At 39.3% G+C, this 27333-nt stretch overlaps 1 protein-coding gene across 3 annotated transcripts in view; it reads right to left on the bottom strand.

The window, feature by feature from the left end:
- Window positions 1-27333, bottom strand: part of LTBP1 (latent transforming growth factor beta binding protein 1) — a 366216-nt gene that overhangs the window by 39172 nt on the left and 299711 nt on the right. For all 3 annotated transcript variants that reach the window (XM_056567405.1, XM_056567406.1, XM_056567407.1), the window contains 8 exons: window positions 25556-25678; window positions 23835-23954; window positions 22354-22479; window positions 20460-20582; window positions 17922-18044; window positions 11805-11930; window positions 9630-9755; window positions 421-543 (listed from right to left, as the gene is read on the bottom strand). In XM_056567405.1, the coding sequence (XP_056423380.1) occupies window positions 421-543; window positions 9630-9755; window positions 11805-11930; window positions 17922-18044; window positions 20460-20582; window positions 22354-22479; window positions 23835-23954; window positions 25556-25678 (990 nt within the window). The remainder of the gene's footprint in view (window positions 1-420; window positions 544-9629; window positions 9756-11804; window positions 11931-17921; window positions 18045-20459; window positions 20583-22353; window positions 22480-23834; window positions 23955-25555; window positions 25679-27333) is intronic.

Genomic DNA, 27333 nt, shown 5'->3' with positions numbered 1-27333 from the left:
TATGAGTAAGGGCTAGGGTACCTGGAAATAAGATGGTATGTGGGTGTAACTTTCCTTCTGTAATCCATTGTGCACAGTTTTATGTCCTAGGACAATTTTCTATGGATGTAACTTGAAGAATTTTGAATAAAGAATGTTAGAATGTTTTAGTTATAGTCCTTGTATCCCACTACTTTGCAAGCTGTTTTGTAGGATTTGGAGTCTTGAGCACCTGCGATGAAGTGAGCTTACTATTTCTTACTAAAGTTTAGCCAGTTTTCCCCTACTTAGCAAGCTGAAAATGGCCAACTCTTCATTTTGCACTTTTATCCGGGATTACATAACATAATAGTGGTTAAAGTACTATAACAAATTAGACATACAGTACACATGCATTCACTTCAAAAGTCCACAAAGGTATTAGAAAAAGCATCAACTTACCCACACAACCTTGTCCATCCAATGAATCCTGGTACCCCTGGTAACAGAGGCAGCGGTATGAACCATTGGCATTTTCACAAAAGCCTTGACTGCACAGCGTGCTGTTAGTACATTCATCAACATCTGCAAGTGACACATGTACAAGTCAGACAGACATGTAGCAAATATACAAAAACGTGCGCAGTACCTGAATTTGCATAAACAATGTTTATCTCTTGTCATCTGATCTTTGTCATAAACTTGTGTAAAGGGTATTCACTCGTGTGGCATATCACGTGGCATGTCATTTAGGATCAGGGACAGGTTGGGGTATGATGCTCAACTTCCCCCCATATTGTCTCCAAGATTACTGGCTGTCTTCTGGTAGGCACAAATAAAGCCTAATACAGCCAAAACAACATGACATCTGGTCGCTGTCAACCATTGCATTGTTTAGTGTTAATGCTACTCTGTAAATTGTTTAGAGTTCAACTGTGGCCAAAGAAGGACAGTAAGAAGTCTCCTAAGGTTATGCTCATATGGTGGAATGTCTCTGCAGACATTTCACGGACAGTGAAGCACCAGCAGAACATGTCGCTGCTAGAACCGCTGGGAAATGCACATCTCATAGATTTCAAAGCCTTTTCTTGTGGAATCCGCAGAAAGAATTTCCGTAGTAGAAACATCTGGCATGGAAATTCTGCCCTGTAAACAGTGCAGCAGAATCCCATTGAAGTTAATGGGACTCTGCTACAGCAGAATGTCCATGCAGAATTCTTCTTTAGGCATTGTACATCTTACAAATTTTTACAAATAAACCCCATTGTATGTAACCTCTGATGGAAATCAAACAGTGGTAGTATGAAGAGAATTATTTAGATAGATTAAATAGAGACTTATTTAGTGGCTTACCTCTTAGGTTCATAGAGTGGGTTAAGATATCAATGTCTGCCAAGGGGACATTAGGGTTAAAGCGTTACGGTCATTAAAAAAAAACTTTTGACATGTCGATCAGACATTACAAAAGTTGTTGGTTGTACCAGGTCTCAGCCCTGAGACCAGCTGCAATCATGAGTTATTAGCTGGGGATGCGGGCGGCATTGTGCTCCGCTCCCTGGCGGGCCAAGAGATCTGTCAATTTCTCTGCATAGACTTCTATGCAGCAAAATGGATGGATCTCTTGGCCAGCTGGAGAGCGGAGTGCGATGCCACCCACTTCTCCAGCTAATAATTCACGATTGCAGCAGATCTCAGGACTGAGACCTGGTACAATCAACAATCTGATTGACATGTCAAAAGTTGATTTTAATGACAGCAATACTTTAACTACAGACACTTTTAAACTTGTAGGTTGTGCTTTGTAGGTTTTTTTCATGCATTGTTAAAAAAAAAAACAAAAAAAAAAACAACAGAAAAACTGCTAAGGTTATTTCATGAACATCAGTAAGTCCCATGCATAGACAGTATTGTTATAAAAAGGAGACTAAAAATAACATACAATTCAGCTATATGCTTGCATATAATACAGTCTCTCCAGGTTTAGTAAAATATTATTCTGATTTTTTTTTTACATTTATATGAAATATATCTGTTTAAGCACATTAAATATGGAACCTCTCAGCTGTTAAAATGAATAATAATGTGTTTTTCTGTATTTTTTTTTAGAACTCCATATGGAAAAAGAATGGTTTTCTTTTACACATGTGCTTGGTTGTTTTATTAAGTAAGAATGGTACAGATGACACCTAGGAAATGGATCACAATAATAGAACGCTGATTTATTTATATCAATAATGTGAAAACTTAAACTCATGACAAATTATTGGATGGAAATACAATGTGTTCTGAGGAGAGACTAACACACTGAAAATAACTTAGCGTCTTATTGAGCTGAATGTTTTTATTCCTATTTTGTTAATATATACAGTGTCGTCGTCCCCTACAAGCCATAAAAAAACACTGTGGAACATTCTAACTTTACTTCTAAGTGAAATGCCTCTAGATATACAATTTGTCATCTGTATGCCCCTCAAACGTTACATTATGTCCCAGTGCAAATTCAGAATATTTCAAAGGCTCCCACTAAATCATCTGTAAAAATTGGCAGCTGCACCCCTACAGTAGCTGTTAATAAGTTACACGTCTTCCATGCAGTCCCAACAGTAATTGAACTTTGCTTCCTAATGTTCCACTGTCCCAAAAGGCAAACTTTCTTTTTCTATAAAGTTGTATCCAGACGTAAGACGGGAGACTAAACAAGCATGAGATGTATTGTTTAATTCAGATAGCAGGCCTGTAAGGGTCTTTTAACAGGAGAAATGTATCTAACAGATGGTAACAAGATCAACATTAAGTCTAAGTATTTCTTTTCCAACAACTCTCTAGTGAATCCAGAGTCAAAACCACTTTACAGTAGTTGTCGAAATACCAGCCAGGATAGATAAATATTCAACAGAAGATCTCTCGTCAACTTGGCTGAAAGTAGCGCACAAACAGTGCCAGGATTTTCTTTGAAAGAAAGGAAAACCTGAAGGACGTTAACGGTAGACAGCAATTTAATATAAAGGAGCCAGTGATGCAATTCCATAGATTCTACTCTTTCCTGTATACAAAGATTAGTTCACGATCTGGGTGATAGCCTTCTGTATGAAGGTCAGGCAGTCTGATAACATGTGTCTTTGCCATGCTTGAGGAGTCAGTGATTTATGAATTGCTATGGCGTGCTGTCTTTGTTTTTTTAAATTAATGTTACATTTATTTTTTACTTTTTTTGTAACATTGTACTTTGATATTAGTGGTAAATGTTGGTTGATATATTCAGAGTTTTTTGTGAAAAACTCAAAAATTTCATTTTTTGGGACGTTAGACAGTTCATGACTATAGCAGTAATTTTCCAAATTTTCTAGATAATAAAAAAAAAATATTTAGGGAACTTTATGTTAACCTCCCCCTCATAAATAACTATATTTAAAAAACTGTACCCCTCATTCAGAATGACTTTTGTTAAAGGGGGATAAGATGTAAGGGGATAATGTATGATCTCAGGGGTCCTGCCGCTGGGGACCCACACGAACTCTGTGCAGCTCCCAGAATTCTGTGACGTCCGTCATGTCCCCTCCCATGAAATGAAACATGAAAGGAGGGAGCGTGGCATGATGTCACTAGGGTACGTGGCCAGCAGCTCGGAGGAAGCGTCCCGCACAGAATGCCGGGGGCTGCACTGAGATCACGGGGGTCCCCAGCGGCAGGACCCCTGCGATCATACATCTTATCCCCTATCCTTTGGACAGTGGATAAGACGTATAAAGCCGGAATACCCCTTTAAGTTTATTAACCCTTCAGGTGTTTCACGGAAATTATTGCAAGGTGAAGGCAGACCATATAAGCTGGAGACAGACAGGCAGCAGGTTTTGGAAATAGCTGTGTTTTTCTATTCCCGGATAACCCCTTTCATATTGAATACCTGCAAAAAATAAATAGTTTTTAAGTTCTGCCTTCACCTTGCAATAATCAATTTTTCGAGTAAGGCTGGGTTCACATCACGTTTTATGCAATACGGGACTGCATATGGGTGGGGGGAGCTAAAACCAGGCGTTCGCGTATTCCTGACGTATTCGGCCCGTATGTAATGTATTACAATGAGCCGAATGGAGTGAGCTCATTTTTGTCCCGTATGCGGTTTTCCCACCGGGCCTAAAACCGTGGTGGACCATTAGTAACATAGTAACATAGTTCATGAGGTTGAAAAAAGACCAGAGTCCATCAAGTTCAACCTATATCCCTAATGAGTCCCTACTGAGTTGATCCAGAGGAAGGCAAAAACCCTCATCCTAGAGGTAAACTCCATACGGGGCGCATACGGCAGGGATACTGGAGTGCCTGGTTTTAGTTCCCCCCAACCATATGCGGTCCTGTATTGCATAAAACGTGATGTGAACCCAGTGAACACACCAGGTGTTGAAAAATAAATGCAACTAAAATATTTATTAACAAAATTCTGACGCATTTATAAATATCCCATATATGGCCCTTGTGCATATACAGGCCTTAGACATAAAAAAGCACCCAATTTTATGGCCTTTTTTTTATTTGGGATATTTTACAGGCATAATATCATATGTGCAAAGTCCTTGAGTTGACAAAATATTTTTGAGTGACAACTTGACCATTTCATTGGTACCATTCTGGGGTACATGTGACACTTAAATTGTTTTTTATAAAAAAAAATTATGAGGAGATATGAATAAAAGAAGATATTCTGCTGTTTCTTTAAAACTTTGTTTTCCACGCTGTATAAACAATATATTTACTTTACTCTGCAGGTCAGTATAATTAAGGCAATACCTAATGCATATACCGTATATACTCGAGTATAAGCCGACCCGAGTATAAGCCGAGACCCCTAATTTCAACCCAAAATCCCAGGAAAAGTTATTGACTCGAGTATAAGCCTAGGGTGGGAAATACCTCATCCCCCCCTGTCATCATCCAGACCCGTCATTAACATCCTCATCATCCCCTTGTCATCATCCCACACATCCCCCCTTCATCATCCCCTTGTCATCATCCCACACATCCCCTTATCATCCCACACATCCCCCCTTCATCATCCCCTTGTCATCATCCCACACATCCCCCCTTCATCATCCCCTTGTCATCATCCCACACATCCCCTTATCCCACACATCCCCCCTTCATCATCCCCTTGTCATCATCCCACACATCCCCTTATCCCACACATCCCCCCTTCATCATCCCCTTGTCATCATCCCACACATCCCCTTGTCATCATCCCACACATCCCCCCTTCATCATCCCCTTGTCATCATCCCACACATCCCCTTATCATCCCACACATCCCCCCTTCATCATCCCCTTGTCATCATCCCACACCCCCCCCCCCTTCATCATCCCCACCCCCCTTCATCATCCCCTTGTCATCATCCCACACATCCCCTTATCATCCCACACATCCCCCCTTCATCATCCCCTTGTAATCATCCCACACCCCCCCCCCCTTCATCATCCCCACCCCCCTTCATCATCCCCACACCCCCCCCCTTCATCATCCTCTTCTCATCATTCGCCCTCAGTGGTCTTCAACCTGCGGACCTCCAGAGGTTTCAAAACTACAACTCCCAGCAAGCCCGGGCAGCCATCGGCTGTCCGGGCTTGCTGGGAGTTGTAGTTTTGAAACCTCCGGAGGTCCGCAGGTTGAAGACCACTGCGGCCTTCAACATGCGGACCTCCAGAGGTTTCAAAACTACAACTCCCAGCAAGCCCGGGCAGCCATCGGCTGTCCGGGCTTGCTGGGAGTTGTAGTTTTGAAACCTCCGGAGGTCCGCAGGTTGAAGACCACTGCGGCCTTCAACATCATCCAGCCCCCTCTCACCCCCTTTAGTTCTGAGTACTCACCTCCGCTCGGCGCTGGTCCGGTCCTGCAGGGCTGTCCGGTAAGGAGGTGGTCCGGTGAGGAGGTGGTCCGGGCTGCTATCTTCACCGGGGGCGCCTCTTCTCCGCGCTTCCGGCCCGGAATAGAGCCGTTGCCTAGACAACGACGCATCTGCGTCGTCAAGGCAACGTGACTATTCTGAGGCCGGGCCCGAAGCGCTTAGAAGAGGCCTCCCCGGTGAAGATAGCAGCCCGGACCACCTCCTCACCGGACCACCTCCTTACCGGACAGCCCTGCAGGACCGGACCAGCGCCGAGCGGAGGTGAGTACTCAGAACTAAAGGGGGTGAGAGGGGGGCTGGATGATGTTGAAGGCCGCAGTGGTCTTCAACCTGCGGACCTCCGGAGGTTTCAAAACTACAACTCCCAGCAAGCCCGGACAGCCGATGGCTGCCCTGGCTTGCTGGGAGTTGTAGTTTTGAAACCTCTGGAGGTCCGCATGTTGAAGACCACTGCGGGTGGGGGAGTTCACTCGAGTATAAGCCGAGGGGGGTGTTTTCAGCACGAAAAATCGTGCTGAAAAACTCGGCTTATACTCGAGTATATACGGTACTTTGTTTTTATTGTTTATTACATTTATACCATAAAAATATTGTTTGTTAACTAAAATCGTGTTTCTCATAACTATTTTATTTTTTCACTGATGGAGCTGTTTGAGAGCTTGTATTTGGTAAATGAGTTGGCATTTTTCTTCCGCCGTGTGCACAAAGCCTTAGGGAGACAGAATTAACAAAAAGGTTGTAATTTCGGCAAGTTTTTTGTAAATTTTTTTACACAATTCACCATATTCACAAAGCAGTAATTTTTCACTTACATAATTCTGTGAGATGAATTGACTTTTTGGGTGGTAATATATTTATTTAAAAAATAATGTATAATGGGAAAAAGGGATAGACATTTTTTTCTTTTTTTATTCTTTATTTTTATTTATTTTCTTATTATAACACTGACAAGCATAGCAGATCAGACAGGTTAGTTTCAGGAAGAGCTTGATAAATTTCAGTAGTAGGAGACTGGAGTATGTTCTCAGGCCTCAATCAGTCTGCAGGGTGCCGATGAGAAATAGAGGGAGCACCCTCCCACTGTAGCCTTGCAAGATGTGCATCTAAAGGTTTAGTGGGGTTCAGTTTTGGGGTTCAGTGCCGCTCCTGACAGTTGTGGTGGGCTGCTCTGAGTCCCTCTCGGGTTGCGATCGCTTCACTGACTAATGTATTAGAGGAGGAGACACTGCTCCTGGGCTCACATTTTATTGTCATTGATCTGTCCTTACAGAGACTGAAGCCTTCTGGTGATATCTTGAGATGGGTTGGGATCTGAACACTCCAATCAAATATAACTGACAGGGACACTTAAAAATGCTTCGCATCACCATATTCTAAACCCATATTCTTATTTGTCCACCTGCATAGCTGTTGTGCACTTATCTAACCAATGCTGGCCACTGATGGTGAGTGTCAGCTGCAGGTAGCAGCTGCCATTCACTGTGTATGAAGTATGTGGACTTATAGTGGATGTTGCAAAAAATTTTTTAAAAATTAAAAAAACATTTGCATAAATCAGTATTACATATATATTTAGTGAGAATTGAATCTCACCCTAATGCGTGTGCTTTAGAGATATAGTGGAGCAGGATCTCCTTTAACACAAGCTGCATATGGATGTTATTACTAAACGCATAGTGTAATTCTAAATATTTATTAGGAAAATTGTTAAGCATGTCTTCTGCTTGTTCTTAAAAGGGTGTTCTTATAAAGGACACGCATTCTCTTTCGATACATTTCTGATCACTTGGACACCGACCAACCACAGTGAGGAGAACTTTAAATGGAGGGATAGTAGTGCATGTGTTGTTTATTCTAAGTCTACGGGACAGTCAAATACAGTGATCAGCTGTTTCTGTCAGCCCTATAAACACTGCATGGAGCAACAGTGTGCCTGCTCAACCACTGCTCCATTCAAGAATATAAAAGTTAAAGCTTTAGATTCAGTACCTCTTAAGTTTTACTATTCTACAATTTCAAGATTGATTGGTGTTGGACTGCACTATATAAGAGAAACTATTACAAAGTAAGTTTGGTTTTGCTTTATTTTTGACAAGTTTTTGCAGTCTCCTATTGATTTTGGGCTGACACTGAGGGTGTTCCCTTGGAATTGACCAGTCTCGCTTTAACACCTGGCTTTCCTAAACTGGTATTCTGTTACATAACTCTAGTTTTCTGGGAAAAGATGTAGGTCTTTCTGTGGTGCAAACATTTAGAATAAACTTGGCATAAGTTATGTGAGAACTTCATGTTCATGCTCAGTACATTGGTGAGAAGTGAGAACTAGTGGCCAGAAGATATATTTTTCAAACCTTTTATAGAATATACATTCATGAATATGTGGACACCCATGTTCATAGCATTTGTGGTCTCTGTTTTATATTCCATAGTACAAACAATTGTGGTTTGGATATTAGCTAACCAGAAATAAAATTCATTATGAGCCTTTTGTTTATGGCCTGCCTCACATGTGTTTGTTAACATTCAATATTTGTATAGGGAAAGTTAACATTTTTTATTGCTGACACAGACTTATTATTGGCTACAGGATGGAATAAGACATCTAGTCAGAGAAGCTTACTCAGTTCTTCATCTTTCCAAGCAACTAGAAACTGGAATGGAAATCTAACATCAGAGAAGGTCGCTTTTCATGTTTCTAAGCAACTAACACAAGATACAATTATTAGCGAGGTATGAGGAACATCTATAGTGATCATAATGGTTACGAAACCAACGAGTACTTTCACGAAGCCAATTTATAGGTGTCCTTGTAGACAAGAGTTTAGTGCAGCTGTCCCACAATGAATGTTCATTACATATCTAAAGGGCAGTTGATAAATGTCTGACTGCTGGGAGCCCCTTCAACAATTACTATGACATCCCTGAATGTTAAATAAAACAGTAGTCATGCAATCACAGTGCCAATCTGTTTGAAGTCTATGGGACTGCACCTTTTTCTGTTAGCCCCATAGGCACTGAATAAAGTAGCAGGGCACTGTCTCAACTGCAGCTCCATTCAATCTTGTTCTCACTGCAATTGGGTGATAAGAACGAATGGGAGGCTAAGGACCCATTCTAGTGAATATGGTCCTAGTGGTGGGGTTTTCAGAGATCAGACACATTAAGGCATAATGATTTAAATTTTGCAGAGCTAAGCTACAGCGTCTCTTTTACTGTATACAAATGAAGACAAACCCGCAGGACGCGTACAAGGCCAGAAGAAGCGTGTCCTGTGCGAAACTTTCCCGGCAGTCGCCTCCACTCTGAGCGCCCTGCTACCAGCCTGATGCCGGGAATTTCCTAGAGTCCAGGAGGGTCGTTTTGCTGTTTCCTCGCGGTGAGTGCGGGTACCTGTTTGTCTTCATTTGGATATTGTTGAATGACTTTGGATTTCTTGGTCCCCAGCACCCCCGGACTCAAGGGCACCAGGACTCCGCGTGACCACAGTGACAGTTCATTAGGCTCCTTATTATATGCTGTTATACAGCTGGGCATAGGTGTCGGTCCCTCTTTTCAGCAGTGCCCTCTCTATCTTGTGTTTGTCAGTATTGCTACCTTCTCTCTTTTATTGTATGTTCACACGAGCATTGAAAATAGGTTTACTGGAATAACATATTTAAGCTGGGTAACTGTATAACTGTGTCAATTGTTTGACATTTAAAAGGCTTTTCTATATTATATTGCTGTTAATTGAAAACAATAAAGAAACACTAGGAAATTCATTTTGAATAAATATACCTTCACATGATCTCCCATCAGGAGTGGTTGTAAACCCTTGGTCACAGATACAGTGGAATGAACCAGCAGTGTTAAGACATTCCCCATTTGGAGAGCAAAGTTCTGAATTTTCACACTCGTTGATATCTGAAAAAAGTCAGAACAGTAATATTAAAGTCATGATCATGTATGAAGGACACCATAAAGTTACCAGTGTTTTTTTTTCTTCAAAAAACAAATTATTCTTACCGGTAATTGTTTTTCGTTGAGCCCATGATAGCACCCATGGATGAGGAGACTGTCTCTCCAAGGGTGCTGTTATGGGCGATGGGGTAAAGTAGATTTGCAAGGTGAAAAGGGACACTTTTTACTTCATAACCCATTTTCATGTTTCCCCAATGTCACAGACAAGCAAAAGTCCAAAGTGCATGATAACAGCTAAAAAGTTTATTATGTCTTAGGGCCTGGTAAAGATAGCCAAGAGTTGTACTTTGAGTTATATTCAGCAGCAGCAAGCATGTCTGACCAACACTCCCTTCAATCGGGGGACACAGGATCAGACAATTATCTTGTGAATAAGTGATTAATTTAGTTTTTTAGAGAACCCCTTTAACTTTAAAAACCATAGTGTGATATATATGTATGCAGACCAGTTTTTTTTTTTTTTTTGCTGGACTGTCCCACAACCAGACACACAATGAAGCATAATGTATGCAGATTGTATAATCTAGGGGCATTTGTAGGCAGTTTGAAGGCATTTCTGGTTGAAATAGGGCAGAGGTTAAATATCTTGTGACATTCCCTTTTATTATTTAATTGTTGGAATAATAAAAAAATATATATCTCAAATCTCATGTAACTCAATGAAATATTTATCAGGTTACTTGAGCAACCAAAACATAAAAAATTGACCATTAGGTACTTCCTAGCAGAACACTTCAAGAAAGCATGGGTCTCTTTTTAGAGCATTACATATGGTTTGTTAATTTAAAAAAACATAGAAAATGTAATATGTTGATGTGAAATATTGTCAGACAAACAGTTATAACATTAAAGGGTTGAACAATTGTCTTGCACCAACAATTTTTTTTCTTGTTCCAGGCTGGCTTAAAAATATGTATGAACTCACCTATCCTGATCCGACACCATTGATGTCCAGATGGTCCCCATGGCTCAGAGCTTCCTGCTTTCCTCTTTGACACACGCAGGAAATGCCCATCTGCCAATGACTTACTAAGGTGAGTAACCATGATGGCCAGTAATTGGCTAAACAGGCATTTTATGAATGTCGAAGTGGAATGTCAGAAGCGCTGAGCAAAAGGGATGGTCTGGGGAGATCAAGGCAGGTTAATATAAGTACTTTTTTTTTTTTAATGAGCTGGCCTAAGCCTTTGCTATTTGGCTAAAATAATTGTAACTAACCATGCGGCCATTTGGTATTTTGCTTTTAAACACTTCTCAAAAAAGAATAGTTTGATTTTCTACCCAAGATTTGGCATGGCCATAAGCAAGTGTGCAAAGCTCTACTGAACCCATCATAGGATCCATATAGTATGTTAGTTCAGGCAGCATTATTGAGCGCAAACCACAGATCATTGTTGACTACATATATCAATACAGACCTGTGTCTCCACGGTTACAGACTACAAGCAAACCTTGTGTAGTCAGACTATGCAGTCATACTCATACTCCCATCTGTCCCCTTTCTAGTGCTATAATATATTTTGTAGCTTAGCATGAAATAGAGGACAGAAAGAAGGGAGTACAAATGTCTGAAAGTATAACTAAGGAGACATAGTTATACATAAAACCTGTAGACACACACAGGTAGAATATTTTTTTTTTATTAAAGACTATTAGCAATGTTGCTTTATTTTTTTTACATTTTAGAAGCACTAAAGAAAGAAGAAAATTATTGCAAAAGTGAATATATCCTTATAAAAAAGATTTGGGCTGTTCATTTATACACAAATAATACAAGATCATAAAGATCCATTTAAATCCTAGGCAACATTCTTTTAAATATCAGTTCATTTGACTCTTGGAACATTATTTAATTGCCCAATGTACTTTTATGAAAGATTGCTGTGTTATGTCTTTTTCAGCTTGGCTTGCGCAATGTAAACTTATCCTAATATTAATTTAATTCCTCTCCACAAAGCTGCAAGATTTCTGTTTTCCATAGCTTTACTATACCTTGACACCTTCTTCCATCTATGAGCAGGAAGCCATCTGGACAAACGCATGTATAAGACCCATCCGTATTGTAACAGCTTCCTCCTCCCTGGCAAGCTTCGCCCAGCTCCTGGCATTCATCTATGTCTGCAATCAGATTTTTGGCAAACAGGTGAATTATTTTGTGATCAGGTGGCCCATTATTTTGAAACCACATTAACCTCTAACTTGATGGAATATAAATACTTTCTTGAATGTCTATGAACAGAATACAGAAAAGTTGACTTTAGTAAATTGTGCACTTGTGTAGGGCTATTTCTAGTAATCTTCTGAGTATTCATGACACACAATTTAACTTGGCTCTAGACAGAACTCCAGACTTCAAATATGTGAACAGTCCCTGGTACGAGCTGCCATATAAATGTAATTAGAATTTCATTTCTGGAATGGAAAACATATTCTTCCTCAATGCAGACAGGATACATTGTATATTTACATCTTGTAAATCAGCTATAAAAGATTATTAATATAATAATTAGAAAAATGTATAATCTAATCCAGCACTTCTCAATCTTTGAGGCGCCATTCATTGGCGAGGCACACAGTTTCTGACTTTATGGAGCATTGCCACAAAACAGGGAGTCAAAAGTAGAGACTGTTCTGATAATGCCCGTTCTCGCAGTTGGGGAGGGGGTGTGAGGAAATGGGGACAGTACTGCTGCATTAGGGTGTTAGGTGCCGCTGGAGAGATATGTTGTACTGCCCTGTGGTGTTAGTTTGGCACTGCTGAAGATGTATTTCATACGGTGTACGGTATGTTGTTATGCAAGGTATTTTTTGGGTGCTGCTAAAGGACATTTTGCGCACTGTGTGGTGGTATTTAGTTGGCACTTCTTGGGAGCAATATGGGTGCTGCATTGTAGTATTTGATGCCACATGGTACACGTTTCCTAAGACACTTAAGCCTGGGACTAATTATAGAACATTTGAATCTGGTTTGTTAATTTAGTTTGAAAATGTAAAATTTTGATGTAATACAGTGGCAGAAAACCAGACATAAATTATTAAAGGGGTTATGGAATTGTCTGGCACCAATTTTGTTTTGAATATTTAATAAATCTGCAATGACATCATGGATACATGACCATAAGTTCACAGGCTCTGCAACCAGGGGGCAGGGCAGCAGAGTCTACAGAGTACAGTATTTGGCACGGAGTGATAGTATGTGTTCATTGGTAAGGCCCTAGTATCAACATGGATTGGTGGGTGAGGCCTAAGCAGAAAATACTTGAGAAACCCTAATCTAACCTATAGTCTAGTGTCTAAGGTCTCATCCAAAGGCACAAGTACCACAAAGATTAAAGGTCATGTACTTAGGTTGTATTCACACTGGCTTCATGGTATACTTTTCAATATAAAAACGATAACACGTTTTTACTGGCCAATAAATGACTATTTAAAGGGGTACTCCAGTGGAAAAAAAATTTTTTAGGTCTTTATAGGTCAACTGGTGACAGAAAGTTATACAGATTTGTCAATTACTTCTATTAAAAAATCTTTATCCTTCCAGTACTTTTTAGTAGCTGTATGCTACAGAGAAAATTCTGTTCTTTTTGAATTTCTTTTTTGTCTTGTCCACAGTGCTCTCTGCTGACACCTCTGTCCGTGTCAGCAACTGTCCAGAGCATCATAGGTTTGCTATGGGGATTTGCTCCTACTCTGCACAGTTCCTAAAATTGCCAGAGGTGTCAGCAGAGAGCACAGTGGTCAGACAGAAAGGAAATTCTAAAAGAAAAGAACATCCTTTGTAGTATACAGCAGCTGATAAGTACTGGAAGGATTAAGATTATTAAATAGAAGTAATTTACAAATCTGTTTAACATTCTGGCACCAGTTGATTTAAAAATAAAATGTTTTCCAGCGGAGTACCCCTTTAATGTTAGGGCCGAATACATGCCCACTTCCCTGGTTGAACTTGATGGACATATGTCTTTTTTCGACCGTACTAACTATGTAACTATGTAACTATGTAACTATATAATGACGGGGATCACCAGCAACATCATGCGGCCTCTGGACAGCACATGAGGGGATGGTGTTGGCTGCATGTTAAAACATACCCTTATTTCTTTTCTGCTATGATAATAACATTATACTACATACTTATTAACAATTATGGGTAAAAATTAGAATTAAGTAAAAATTAGGGCTAAGAAAAAGTTTTATTATTACATTTTTCAAACTGTTCTTAGTTACTTGTAATGTATCCCCTCCAATCCACACCATGGCCATTAAAAAGCGATAAGACAGCAGCCTGCACGCTGAATCCAATGAATCAATCATCGCTGAGATTTTAGGGAGCGAGTCATGAAAGGATTTTGTTATGATGTTTGTTCTACATAATTCATCTGTCATTGCCGAAAACACATGGGAAATGAGCAGAAGCGAGCCATTAATGCCCCACAAGCAGCTGCTTATAATATGTTTCCTGTCTGTTTTCATTAGACATCATACGAACTACCGTGAAACTCTGTGTACTGCTAAGCTAACTGCTGGGAGACATTGCGGCCTTTTGCGTTACTTTTCAACTACTTCTTTGTGTAGAACTAACATATGTTTTCATATTGTCGAACTGTTCTCAAAGTAAATGGGATGCTTTAGAAAACTAGTATATATATATATATATATATATATATATATATATATATACACATATATATATATATATATATACATACATACATACAATGGAGACTGTGGAGACCGCTCTCACTGAACATCCAGATTGCTCACCTGTGCCCGGGACCGGTCGGTACCGCCCTCGGCCAAAAGTCCAATCAACAAAAGAAGAAGGTCTGGCACGTTAGGTGGTGGATAAAATAAGCTTTTCTTTATTCACAAATCTTGACACAATTCACATACAGAAAAGGTCTGACGCGTTTCACCTACGTTGAGGCTTAATCGTAGTCTACGATGAAGCCTCAACGTAGGTGAAACGCGTCAGACCTTTTCTGTATGTGAATCATGTCAAGATTTGTGAATAAAGGGAAAGCTTATTTTATCCACCACCTAACGTGCCAGACCTTCATCTTTTGTTGATATAAATATATATATATATATATATATATATATATATATATATATATATGTAACTGATCGATACAACAGTATCTTGTGCTAGATTAGGTCTCCCAATAATCAACAAAAAATTTAATGAATCGTTTTAGGGAACCTTAAAATATCATTTTATTTCTTTCCATTAAAATACGAAAAAAACGTGAAAAAACACTCTGGGTATTGATAGTGATGGGTCACCAATAACTACCTTCTTAAATCGCCACTGTCATAAAGTGCATCGGAGAATTGCAACTATTCCTTCATGTGCAATATTCCACACATAATATCGGGCAATATTCAGACTGTGCGGTATTTTTGTGGTTCTTTTGTATTTTTCAGGACTCACAATATACAGTCTTAATTATGTGCAGTGTGGCAATTAAAGTGTCCCGTGCCGGCAATTTTAAAGTGTCCCATGCCGGTGTCTCTTGTGCAAAATTGTTTCTCCAAGTGTCACATATTACACAGTATGTTGCAGACTGTTTCCATATAACTAGTGCACAAGGACCGGCAGCCCTGAGCATACCACTAGCTCCAGTGCACACAAAAGACGCACTTTACTCCAGCGCACACAAAAAGGCACCTTACTACCTGAGGAAGAGAAAGATAAGTGGCAATGTGCTAAAACCTGTGGTGTTACATATATTGACTGTAGATACATTGTGCAACATTTCACCAATCTATATGTGCACTAGTTATATGGAAACAGTCTGCAACATACTGTGTAATATGTGACACTTGGAGAAACAATTTTGCACAAGAGACACCGGCATGGGACACTTTAAAATTGCCGGCACGGGACACTTTAATTGCCACACTGCACATAATTAAGACTGTATATTGTGAGTCCTGAAAAATACAAAAGAACCACAAAAATACCGCACAGTCTGAATATTGCCCGATATTATGTGTGGAATATTGCACATGAAGGAATAGATGCAATTCTCCGATGCACTTTATGACAGTGGAGATTTAAGAAGGTAGTTATTGGTGACCCATCACTATCAATACCCAGAGTGTTTTTTCAAGTTTTTTTCGTATTTTAATGGAAAGAAATAAAATGATATTTTAAGGTTCCCTAAAACGATTCATTAAATTTTTTATATATATATATATATATATATATATATATATACTGTAATATATATATATATATATATATATATATATATATATATTATTATTATTATTTTTTTTAACTCACAATGTCAAAAAAAAATAAAGAATATATATATATATATATATATATATATATATATAAAGCAACTATGTGTCTTATAAGTAAATGCACTAGAGGGCATTACTACAGAGAACTGGGCTACCATACGTTTTACAATTGCCATGGCATGTGTTATTACATCCATGTGCTAAGCTGCCATAGCTTACTTGTTAAATACACTATAAAAATCCTATTATGTTTCGATATTTTGAGTCATAATATTACACTTTATAGCAATGTTTCCCAAACAATGTGTGCCCCCAGCTGTTGGAAAAACTACAAGTCCCAGCATGCTGTGAGTTGTAGTTTTTCCAACAGCAGGAGGCTCCCTAGTTGGAAAATACTGCTTTATAGCATTGCAGTAAAGTTCTGATCTGGGGCGAAATTATTAGTTACTGTTAATATCCGTGGATATGATCAAAATATAATCCTATTAGAGTACATGGCAATTCCATAATATAGTGATCTCAACAAACCACTCACCCAAAAACTTGTATTTTGCAGACGTTTAGAATATATATGTGACTCACTATTGATTGCCTCTACTACCATGTACTAGGGACAGCATAGCATACTGAAGCTAAGGTTAAAAGGGTACTCCAGGTGCCAGAAAGTTAAACAGAGTTGTAAATTACTTCAATTAAAAAAATCTTAATCTTTCCAGGAACTGTCCGGAGCAGGAGAGGTTTGCTAGGGAGATTTGCACCTGCTCTGGACAGTTCCTGACATAGACAGAGGTGTCAGCAGAGAGCATTGTGGTCAGACAGAAAAGAACAACTCAACTTCCTCTGTAGTATACAGCAGCTAAGTACTGGAAGGGTTAAGATTTTTTAATGGAAGCCATTTACAAATCTGTTTAACTTTCTAGAACAGTTAATATGAAAAAAAAAAAAAGTTTTCCACTGGAGTACCCCTTTAAGAACCATTTTAGTGTGGCCATAATAACATACAGTTTGTCTAGTGCCCTCACTCCAGAGTTTGCACTTGCACTGCATACTGGTAGTATACATTATTTTGCATACTGTATCTAATATGGCTTATCACCACTACTGCTATATGACTGACAGTCAACACAATTGTAATACTATATTACAGTCACTTGGTACAATACAACTGACATTTGCACTTGTTCTTAAAGGGGTACTCTGGTGGAAAACTTTTTTTTTTTTTTTAAATCAACTGGTGCCAGAGCTCTCTGCTGACCACAGTGCTCTCTGCTGACATATCTGTCCATTTTAGCAACTGTCCAGAGCAGCATATGTTTTCTATGTGGATTTTCTCCTACACTGGACAGTTCTTAAAATGGACAGAGATGTCAGCAGAGAGCACTGTGCTCATGATTCAGTAGAGAGCTCTCTGTTCCAAAAAGAAAATAATTTCCTCTGTATTATTCAGCAGCTAATAAGTACTGGAAGGATTAAGATTTTTTTTAATAGAAATAATTTACAAATCTGTTTAACTTTCTGCCACCAGTTAATTTAAAAAAAAAAGTTTTCCACCGGAGTACCCCTTTAAGATAAGAGTTACAATGGCTGAAAATAGATCTGTTAGCATAGGAACAGTTAGGGGTTTAAGGTGTTGTCTGGGATTAGAAAAATACTGCTTCTTTCTTGCAGACACAGCACCACTCTGGTCCACAGGTTGTGTCTGGTATTGCAGCTGGGCTACATTGAAGTAAATGGGACTGTGCTGCAGTACTACACATGACCTGTGGACAAGAGTGGTGCTGTTTATGCAAAAAAAGGAGCAGCATTTTTCTAATTCTGGACAACCCCTTTAAGGCTAACATAGCAGAATCATACCTTCACATTGGTCCCCAGCAGCAGACAACTTGTAGCCATCATTACATATACATGCGAAAGATCCCCTGGAATTCCTGCATTGACCATGACCACACAGACTTGTATCCTGACATTCATCAATATCTGTAGAAATAAAGACAAATCAGAAGGTATTGGACTAAAATTTACAGATGATGTACAGTTCACTTTTACTAAACATTGTACCATATAACTGAGGGGGTTGCCCTAGGAAATATTAACTTACTTTATTGGATCACGGAATTAAATATCAAATCTTCAACTGAAATCATAAAAAAAAATGCTTGTGTCTAGATACTGCAGTTATATACTTGACATGGCGCATTTCAGAACATTCACCTAAATTGCTGTAAAGAAGCTGCTACCTGTAAACATGAGGATGAGGCTGGTACAACTGAGCATGTGTGACCACCAGAACTAGACACTTTAGGTGGAAGTCCTGAGAGGGAATGAAAAGAACAACAGGGGGCACCATAATAAGTATGAAATAGAAATATCTAGACACAAAACCACTTTTTAAAGGTTACCTGTCACCGAATAAAACTTTTAATATAGTGTTCCTTGTGTAATTATCAGACACTTTCCCATTCACTTGCTTTTAAAATTATCAACATAAATATGTTTAAAATGTAATAGAAAAAATGGCCACCAGGTGGCTCTGTTCTGTTCCCTGCCACAATTAATTCAGAGAGTTTGGTTTCTTCCAGGCCTGGCAGTCCAAACTCAGTAAGGGCTTCTGGCTGCTCTGAAGTTGATTGAAAGCTCCACAGATTCTCACAGAAAGCTGCACAGACTGAAAGCTGCAGGATAGCCTCACTAATAGCAACACAGACTGAAACATGGACAGAGCTTGAGGTCTTCTATTCATCACAGAGCTGCAACCATGTGAGGGCAGAAGTGGTCCCTCAGCAGGCTTCAGTGATGTCATGCCTGCTGGGAAACACCCACTTTTTCCTGCTGGGAAATTGCACTGTGCGAGCAAGAAGAAAAGTAAGATACAGAGCTTTTTAAAACTCTGAAAAATGTTTTAAGGGCTGGAGGGGTGTTAGGAGTTGTTAGGCAACATAGCCTGAGTTAGATTAGAAAAGTTTATTTGGTGACCGGTACTTTTTATGTATTTTTATTTAAATCTATTGTACATTAGAGAATATACAGTATATAATGTGAATTTCCTCCTGGAAATATAGTCAGTGAGTTGTCCACTACTGTCAGTTTGTTGAAGGATTTGCCCGAGGTACAAAAACAGTGACTGTCCAGAAACAGCGGTAGCCTATTTAACTGCATTTAGATAGTATTGCAGCTCAGCTCCCTTAAAGTATATGAGAATAAGCTGCAATATCTAACATAATCCATGTATCAGTGACTTTGGATGGCTAAGAATCAATACAGTTAAATTATACTTATAGTAGTGGGTGAACTATCCCACAAGAGTTAACCTGCTGTTTTTTTTTTATTATTTTAATTATGATCTCAGAAACATCATACTTTAAAACTCGCAATTCTTTTGTTTGACATTTTAATGCCCTTGGGATATCGCCTTAGACATAACAGAATGCAACTTGATCTAGTGTTACAAATATCTAGTAACTTCAAATAAAACTCAAATAAAATACAATATAGATATGACTAATTTAACTGGATACATTTTAAAGGGGTACTCCGGCCCTAAGAAATCTTATCCCACGCCCGTCCATAGACTTGCATAGCGGGGGTGGGGCGTGATGTCCCTGTGGTCATCACACGGCAGATTCTGAGCTGGCAGCGTGGCGTGCAGCTCCCTGAGGTGGGTGCTGAATGCAAGATTGCTTGGGTCACCAGCGGTGGGACCCCGTGGTCAGACATCTTATCCCCTATCCTTTGGATAGGGGATAAGATGTCTTAGGGCCGGAGTACCCGTTTAAGGATTTCTGACGTTTTTTGGACACTGCAACTTTTGCATAAAAGTTTATATGTTGGTTGCAAACACATACAGTACATAATTAGGAATAACCAATTAGGAATAATTTACATGTTCAGTGATCTGGCATTGTTAAACTAAGGTAACTGTGCCGGATCTAAAGTGCTGTAAGCAGCGTTTTTCCATCTGGTTAGTTGATGGGTCTGCCAGGATACGGGATGCCTGGTGGAACGCATCCAGCTTGCTGCATCCGGCATTTCCATCCAGATCACCAGACATAAATAAACCTGCCCTAAGAGACCAATATTTGCTGTAGATTATTCTAAGATTCAAAAATGTCAGCTGTAGCCCCTAAAATGTTAATCTTCTGGACAAGAAGTGTCCTTCAGGACCATGGCATGCCTACTGACTTTGTAAATCATTTTCCCAGGTTGCTGAACTGAAAGAATTATTTGATATTCTCCCAAAATTGAGTTGTAATTTTTGTTACAATTTCTCTTGAAGCAGTCACTGAACTATCCTGTTTGCAGCGTACATTCATTCAGGGTCTTTAAAATATTAAAATGGAATAAATGTATAGAATGTTATTATAAACAGAACAAGCAGGATATCGGAATACATACCATCACATCTGTCCCTAGCTGGACTTAACTTATAGCCTTGGTTGCAGGAGCACAAAAAGGAACCTTCAATGTTTTGGCATTTGCCATTCAGACATAAACTACCCAGCTGACATTCATCAATATCTGTAAAATAATCATTCATAAAGGAACAATTATTCATATATTCTATTAAAAAGGAAATCGTTCTAGTATCTTTATACATCCTTAAAAAATGTGGGTCATTTACCTTAGTAATTTGACTTAAAAAAACTGGTGAGATAAAGAAAAAACAACATCCCATAGCAAAACAGCAGACCTGTCAATTGACCATGAATTATCTCTAGATATACACTATTCATAATAAAGGAGCCATAATTCATCTTGGCCAATCATTTCTCCAATAGTCATATTTAAAGGGGTTCTCCGATGCTTAGACCTCTAATCCCCTATCCAAAGGATAGGGGATAAGATGCCTGATCGTGGGAGTCCCACCGCTGGGGACCCACAGGATCTTGCATGTGGCACCCCGTTTGTAATCAGTCCCCAGAGCGTGTTTGCTCTGGGTCTGATTACCAGCGACCACAGGGGCGACGGCGTGTGACATCACGCCTCCGCCCCGTGTGACGTCACACTCCGCCCCTCAATGTAAGCCTATGGGAGGGGGCGTGACAGCTATCACGCCCCCTCCCGTAGGCTTGCATTGAGGGGCGGAGCGTGACGTCACACGCCGCCAGCCCTGTGGTCGCCGATAATCAGACCCGGAGAAAACACGCTCTGTGGACTGATTACAAACGGGGTACCACGTGCAAGATCCCGGGGGTCCCCAGTGGCGGGACTCCCGCGATCTGGCATCTTATCCCCTATCCTTTGGATAGGGGATAAGATGTCTAAGCATCGGAGAGCCCCTTTAATGGCCTATATTAGATGGCCCATTGAAGAGCTTAGAGCCATTTGGTAGGTGCAACCAGTAGCTATTTCAGGCATCAAAAAGCCATAATTTAAAGTGATATGTAGCAATGATCTAAATTTAAATATATCATATATGTTACATTGCACCTCTTCTCAGAACACTCGGTAGCTTCCCTTATCCCCCTAACAACAGCCCTGCATGTCACAGAGCTGTTGGTCAGTAAGTGAAATGCTGACCTATCAGGAGGTAAGAGTGCCAGGCCAATCAGCTGCGGCGCCGATGCTTACCCTTCTTGGTGGTGGGAGATTATAACATTTCAGTACTATACCTGTAAGGTTGAAGTTTATCCCATAAGTAGCATTTCTATTTCCATAAGTAGCTATGTTTGTTATAACCTCCAGTGACCTGACCTTTTGCATGATCCATGACTTTGCTCATGCCCACTGACTTTGTACTTCGCTGCTCTCTGGGTTTGATTGTTTTGTCTCTGATTTTGTACAACACTGCCCTCTTGGTTCTGACCCTCTGGCTTACACTTGTCACTTTATCTTCTGATTTGGTACCACTTGTGCCTGTGTGTTATTGACCTGGACTGTTTGATACTTCTTCATGCCCTGGAACTTAGTTCAGAATCCATCTGTTTGCCAAAATTATCAAATTTGAAAATCTGCTGCATGGATCTAATACATATGATATGTAAACTTTTCCCGATCCCAACTTGTTTTTTATAATGTGTAACATGTAAAAAATCTGAGATTTTTGCATTTTTGACAGTGCAACAGAGAAAGGATTTTACTATAATCTAAATATAGACAGCTCATCTGACCATGACCATATCTTTTGTGCCTTTTTGATATCAGAAATGTTACAAAACACTAACACTGAAACAGATGGATCTATTGATCAACAGCCTTTGACTACATTCTCCTTCAACTCACAGCTGACCCTTCATCTCACAATAAAGAAATAAAGCACATGTAACGCTACAGCGGAACATCAAATTACCAATGCACTGTTTGCTGTCAGAGGTTGATTCATATCCTGTCCGACACGTGCACATGTATGATCCCTCCAGATTGGAACAGTCCCCGTTATTGCACAGCAAAGTGTCTTCTTGGCATTCATCGATGTCTACAAATTAAACAGAAATTGGAGGTCAGTTAGAAAAACTAAACAAAACATAAGGTACAAATGTGCAGACATGTAGGAACGTCACTTATTAGACAGTCAGGCACAATGCCAGCTCATTTACTTTAGTCTACGTTTGAAACAAAATCTGCTTTCAATTTTCATATTTTTCTGAAATGCTCATCAAGGAAAGCCAATGCATCGAGAAAGCCAATGGGTGGTTATATTTTCTGGCTTTATTAAAGCACAAGACACTAATACTACAGATCATATATCTGTCCAATGAGAGGAAAACAAGTGGAAAATAAAATGAGGAGCGTTTATTGTACAGTTGTATTAATTTACTAGTTATCTTCGCTTTACCAGGCGTAACCCTTTCCCTTAAAGTCTGAGCTGTTCCTTTAATTTGGTACCTATAGCTGAATAGCAATTTTGAACATCTGTGCAATAGAATACTGTATACTGAACCCTTAACATTTCTAGCAGCTACAGCAGAGAGAAGGGGGATTGGCAGCCATGTCTGTGATTACCCTTCATTCAGTGCTATGGAAGGAGCTCAGTCCTACTGACAGTTTGGGCTTCCTATCTGCCTCTTCATCTTCAGCAACAAAAAGCTTTACAACTTTAATACAAGTTACACAACAGAAAATGTGAGCAGGGTAGTATCAGGTTGGCATACAGAGTCTCAAAGGCCAAGCAATGCACTCTGGGGAAAAAGGCATGCAAATTAGACCTCATTAAATTATCTCTTCTATGGAGCAGAACTACCCTTAAAGTAAATTTTCAATTTTATATAGAGACCCCCACCAATCTCTACAGTAGATATAGTCGAGAGAAGCGTGCAGCTATGCGCTTCCCTCCCAGGCTCCATGCCATCTCTGTCTCACTGCACAAGACATGCTCCATAATATGTCTATACAATTTGTGCAGTTAGACGCAGAGATCCCATTGAGTCAGGGGGAAGAGCGCTTAGCTGCGTGCTTCCTCTAGGTATATCTACAGACACTCATTAATCTCCTGCAGATTCAAGTAGTGTCTTGCCGGTCTACAATCTGTAAGCAAAGATAAGCTATAACACCGCATGACCACTGCCGCTAACCACTGGACTCAGCAGTCTTGTACATCAACAGCACATCATCGCTTGCAGACTAGGGGACTTCCGGAACATCTACACTGGATCGGCACAAGATCGGAAAGTTTTTTTTTGTGTTTTTATAACAACAATAACATTTGCTATTTTCTTACGTTAGGTAATACTATTTACGGCATAATCACATGTTGAGATGCAATTTAACAATCCTCTATTACTACTGACTAGCATCTCTATGAACTCACTGGTTAGAGCATAGCAAGCTTACCATAGCACCTCCCATTAGATCCTCTGTAGCCATCAGGACAAGGCACACATGCGAACGACCCAGGGTTATTCACACATTTGTCATATGGACATGTGGTTGGTACCAAGCATTCATCAATATCTGTCGAAACAGCAATGTTTTTTTTTTAAATAAAATAAACAATCTGGTAAACACATTTTAAAGCGAAAACATTTAAATATCATTCCATTAATGTGTATCACACTGTACTACTGAAGGAAGGAAGGAGGAAAAACATAAATGCAAGGTTCATTCAAAATTACAGTCACAATCTGTTTATAATCTGACAAGACAGTGGGAAGTCTTTAACCCCTTCATGACCCAGCAATTATTTTTCTTTGGCTCACGTTTTTTCTAGGACCCATAACTTTTTTTTTTTCTTTTTTTTTTAACCACTGACAAAGTTGTATTAGGGCATCTGATTTGTGGAACAAGTTGTGCTTTCCATTGGCACACATTATTTTATCATATAATGAATTACGGAGCCAGAAAAAATATATGTAAGGCAAAATTGGAATAAAAAATGGAATTGCACAATTTTGTAGGGCAATCATTTTTACAGGGTTCAAAACACAAAGATAACATGCTATCTTTATTCTAATGGTCAGTACGATTTCAATTATACCAAACTTGGGTAATTTTTGTTTTGTTTTAGGTAAAAAAAAAAAAAAAAAAAAGGTTTGTTTAATGCCATGTTCTGACCCCCTATAACTTTTTTTTTCATCTACAGAGCTATGTTAGGGTTTAGTTTTTTTTGCGCCATGAGCTGTAGTTTTTAACAGTAGCACTTTGTGTATATATGATTTTTTGATCACTTTTTATGATGTTTTTTTCTGGGACGTGATGTAAATTTTTTTGCGTTTACACCTTTTACTGTGCAGCATCAGGAACATCATAATTTAATAGTTCGGACAATTATGCATGCGGCGATACCAAATATGTTTATTTTTATTGTTTATAGTGTTTTATTTGAATAATGGGAAAAGGGGGTGATTTGAACTTTTATTAGGGAGAGGATTTTTTAAATATTTTTAAGAACTTTTTTTTGGTTCCCCTAGGGCCCTATAATAAGTCATCATTAGATGAATTACATAGATCAATGTAATGCTATTACATTACATTGATCTATGTTTTCGTCACTCGATTGCTAAGGGCTGCCAAAGGCAGCCTTAAGCAATCGCCAATCCACAGAACAGCAGGAAGGACAGGTAAGTCCCCGTTCTTTCCCGGCAACCCATAAGCAGCCTGGGAGTATATCGCGGAGCTGCAGATGGGTCCTCCAGACCCCAAGGATAACCATCATTTAATGTTTAAATGTTGTGATCGCTACTGACCATCGGAGACAGCTCCAATGTCCCTCATTTATAGCAGCAGGGATCTGCTGGTTATAATGTGGACCCGACCCGAAAGCCTGTGTCATGTTCCTCTCACCCTACCCATGACGTACCGATACGTCATGGGTCGGGAAGTGGTTAAGATGTTTTCTTTCTGCTTTGCAATGCAAGGGATTTTAATTATCATTACTTTTCAGGATATTGGACCATCTAACTACCATCAGGTCCCATTAATGCTTGGGAATTGTACTGTACAAGATAATGTCAATTTCCTCGTCTTTACCCAATAGTGCCATAGAAAACTAGATATCTTGAGCAAAAAGCATGCATTTTAGACAATGCACTTTTTTTCTTCGACAAACTGCTTACCTTCACACTGTTGTACCCTATTCATGCGGAATCCAGGGTCACAGTAGTGGCAGCGGAATGATCCAACAGTGTTGATACAAAGCCCGTCTGGACACACATCTGGTTTCAAGCACTCGTCCACATCTAAATCAAAATAATAAACAAGAAATCATACATGGGTAGTAAAATATATATATATATATATATATATATATATGAGAAACGCCTGAAAGCAGATGTAAATTGTAAGTGGAAATGCATGCCAGCTTCAGGCTGATATAGAAATCTAAGGTTGCCTCGCAAGGCAGTCTCAGATATGCCTAGATGTTCCAATATAAACCTACACTGGCAGGAGTTTACTTTGGACCAGTGTATGAAATGCCAGTCTTAGTAAATACCTTAAACGTTTTGCCCAGGCAGTTACAGTCATGGCTGTAAATGTTGGCACCCCTGAAATTTTTTCTAAAAAATGAAGTATTTCTCACAGAAAAGGATTGCAGTAACACATGTTTTGCTATACACATTTATTCCCTTTGTGTGTATTGGAACTAAACCAAAAAAGGAAGGAGAAAAAACAAATTGGACATAATGTCACATCAAACTCCAAAAATGGGCTGGACAAAATTATTGGCACCCTTTACTTAATATTTGGTTGCACACCCTTTGGAAAAATTAACTGAAATCAGTCGCTTCCCATAACCATCATATGGGGCAGCTTATCCACTATCCGGACTATCCTGTGTTGACACCTTACATCACTTTTTCTCTTCCGTCCACGCCCAGGGATATTAACTACAGTGTTATCGGTTGCAAACTTCTTGATAATGTTGTGCACTGTGGCTAAAGGCAAATCTAGATCTCTGGAGATGGACTTGTAACCTTGAGATTATTGATATTTTTCCACAATTTTGGTTCTCAAGTCATCAGACAGTTCCCTTCTCCTCTTTCTGTTGACCATGCTTAGTGTGGCACACACAGACACACAATGTAAAGACTAAGTGAACTTCTCTCCTTTTTATCTGCTTTCAGGTGTGATTTTTATATTGCCCACACCTTTTACTTGCCCCAGGTGAGTTTAAAGGAGCATCACATGCTTGAAACAATCTTATTTTTCCACAATTTTGAAAGGGCGCCAATAATTTTGTCCAGTCCATTTTTGGAGTTTGGTGTGACATTATGTCCAATTTGCTTTTTTTCCTCCATTTTTTGTTTTAGTTCCAATACACACAAAGGGAATAAACATGTGTATAGCAAAACATGTGTTACTGCAATCCTTTTCTGTGGGAGTACTTCATTTTCTTGAAAAATGTCAGGGGTGCCAACATCTACGGCTCTGACTGTATAGATTATGCTGATCATGGAAAGAAGGCAAGTAAAATGAATGGTCTTTGCCAAGTTGTGTGCTCACAGTGCATTGTTACACATTTTTTTTTCTGTATCTCTTTTATTGTTAACAAAACAAAAGAAAAAAATCCAAACAATCATGATCATATTGTAACAATAATGATTACATTACAAACCTAGACTCCTAAGAAAAAAACAAGAAAGAAGACAAAAGGAGGAAGAAGAAATACATAGGAAAAGAAAAAAAATTAACCCGACTTCAAGCAAAGAACTAAATAATCAATTAATTATTAAATTAGTTATTTAATAAAAGGGTTCTAAAAGTTATCCAAGGAGACCAAGTTATTCATGGGCATGACATGGATATAGGAAACTTTTTCACACGACTGTGAAATCTTTGGAGGGGGGGGGAGGGGGGTTGTAGCAGATTGCCAGTGTATCGGAATGAGCTGTCT

The sequence above is a fragment of the Hyla sarda genome, chromosome 3 (genome assembly GCF_029499605.1).
Source record: "Hyla sarda isolate aHylSar1 chromosome 3, aHylSar1.hap1, whole genome shotgun sequence".
NCBI classification, from domain to species: domain Eukaryota; kingdom Metazoa; phylum Chordata; class Amphibia; order Anura; family Hylidae; genus Hyla; species Hyla sarda.
Note: the sequence above shows the minus strand (reverse complement) of the source record. Positions and strands in the feature narration are given on the sequence as shown.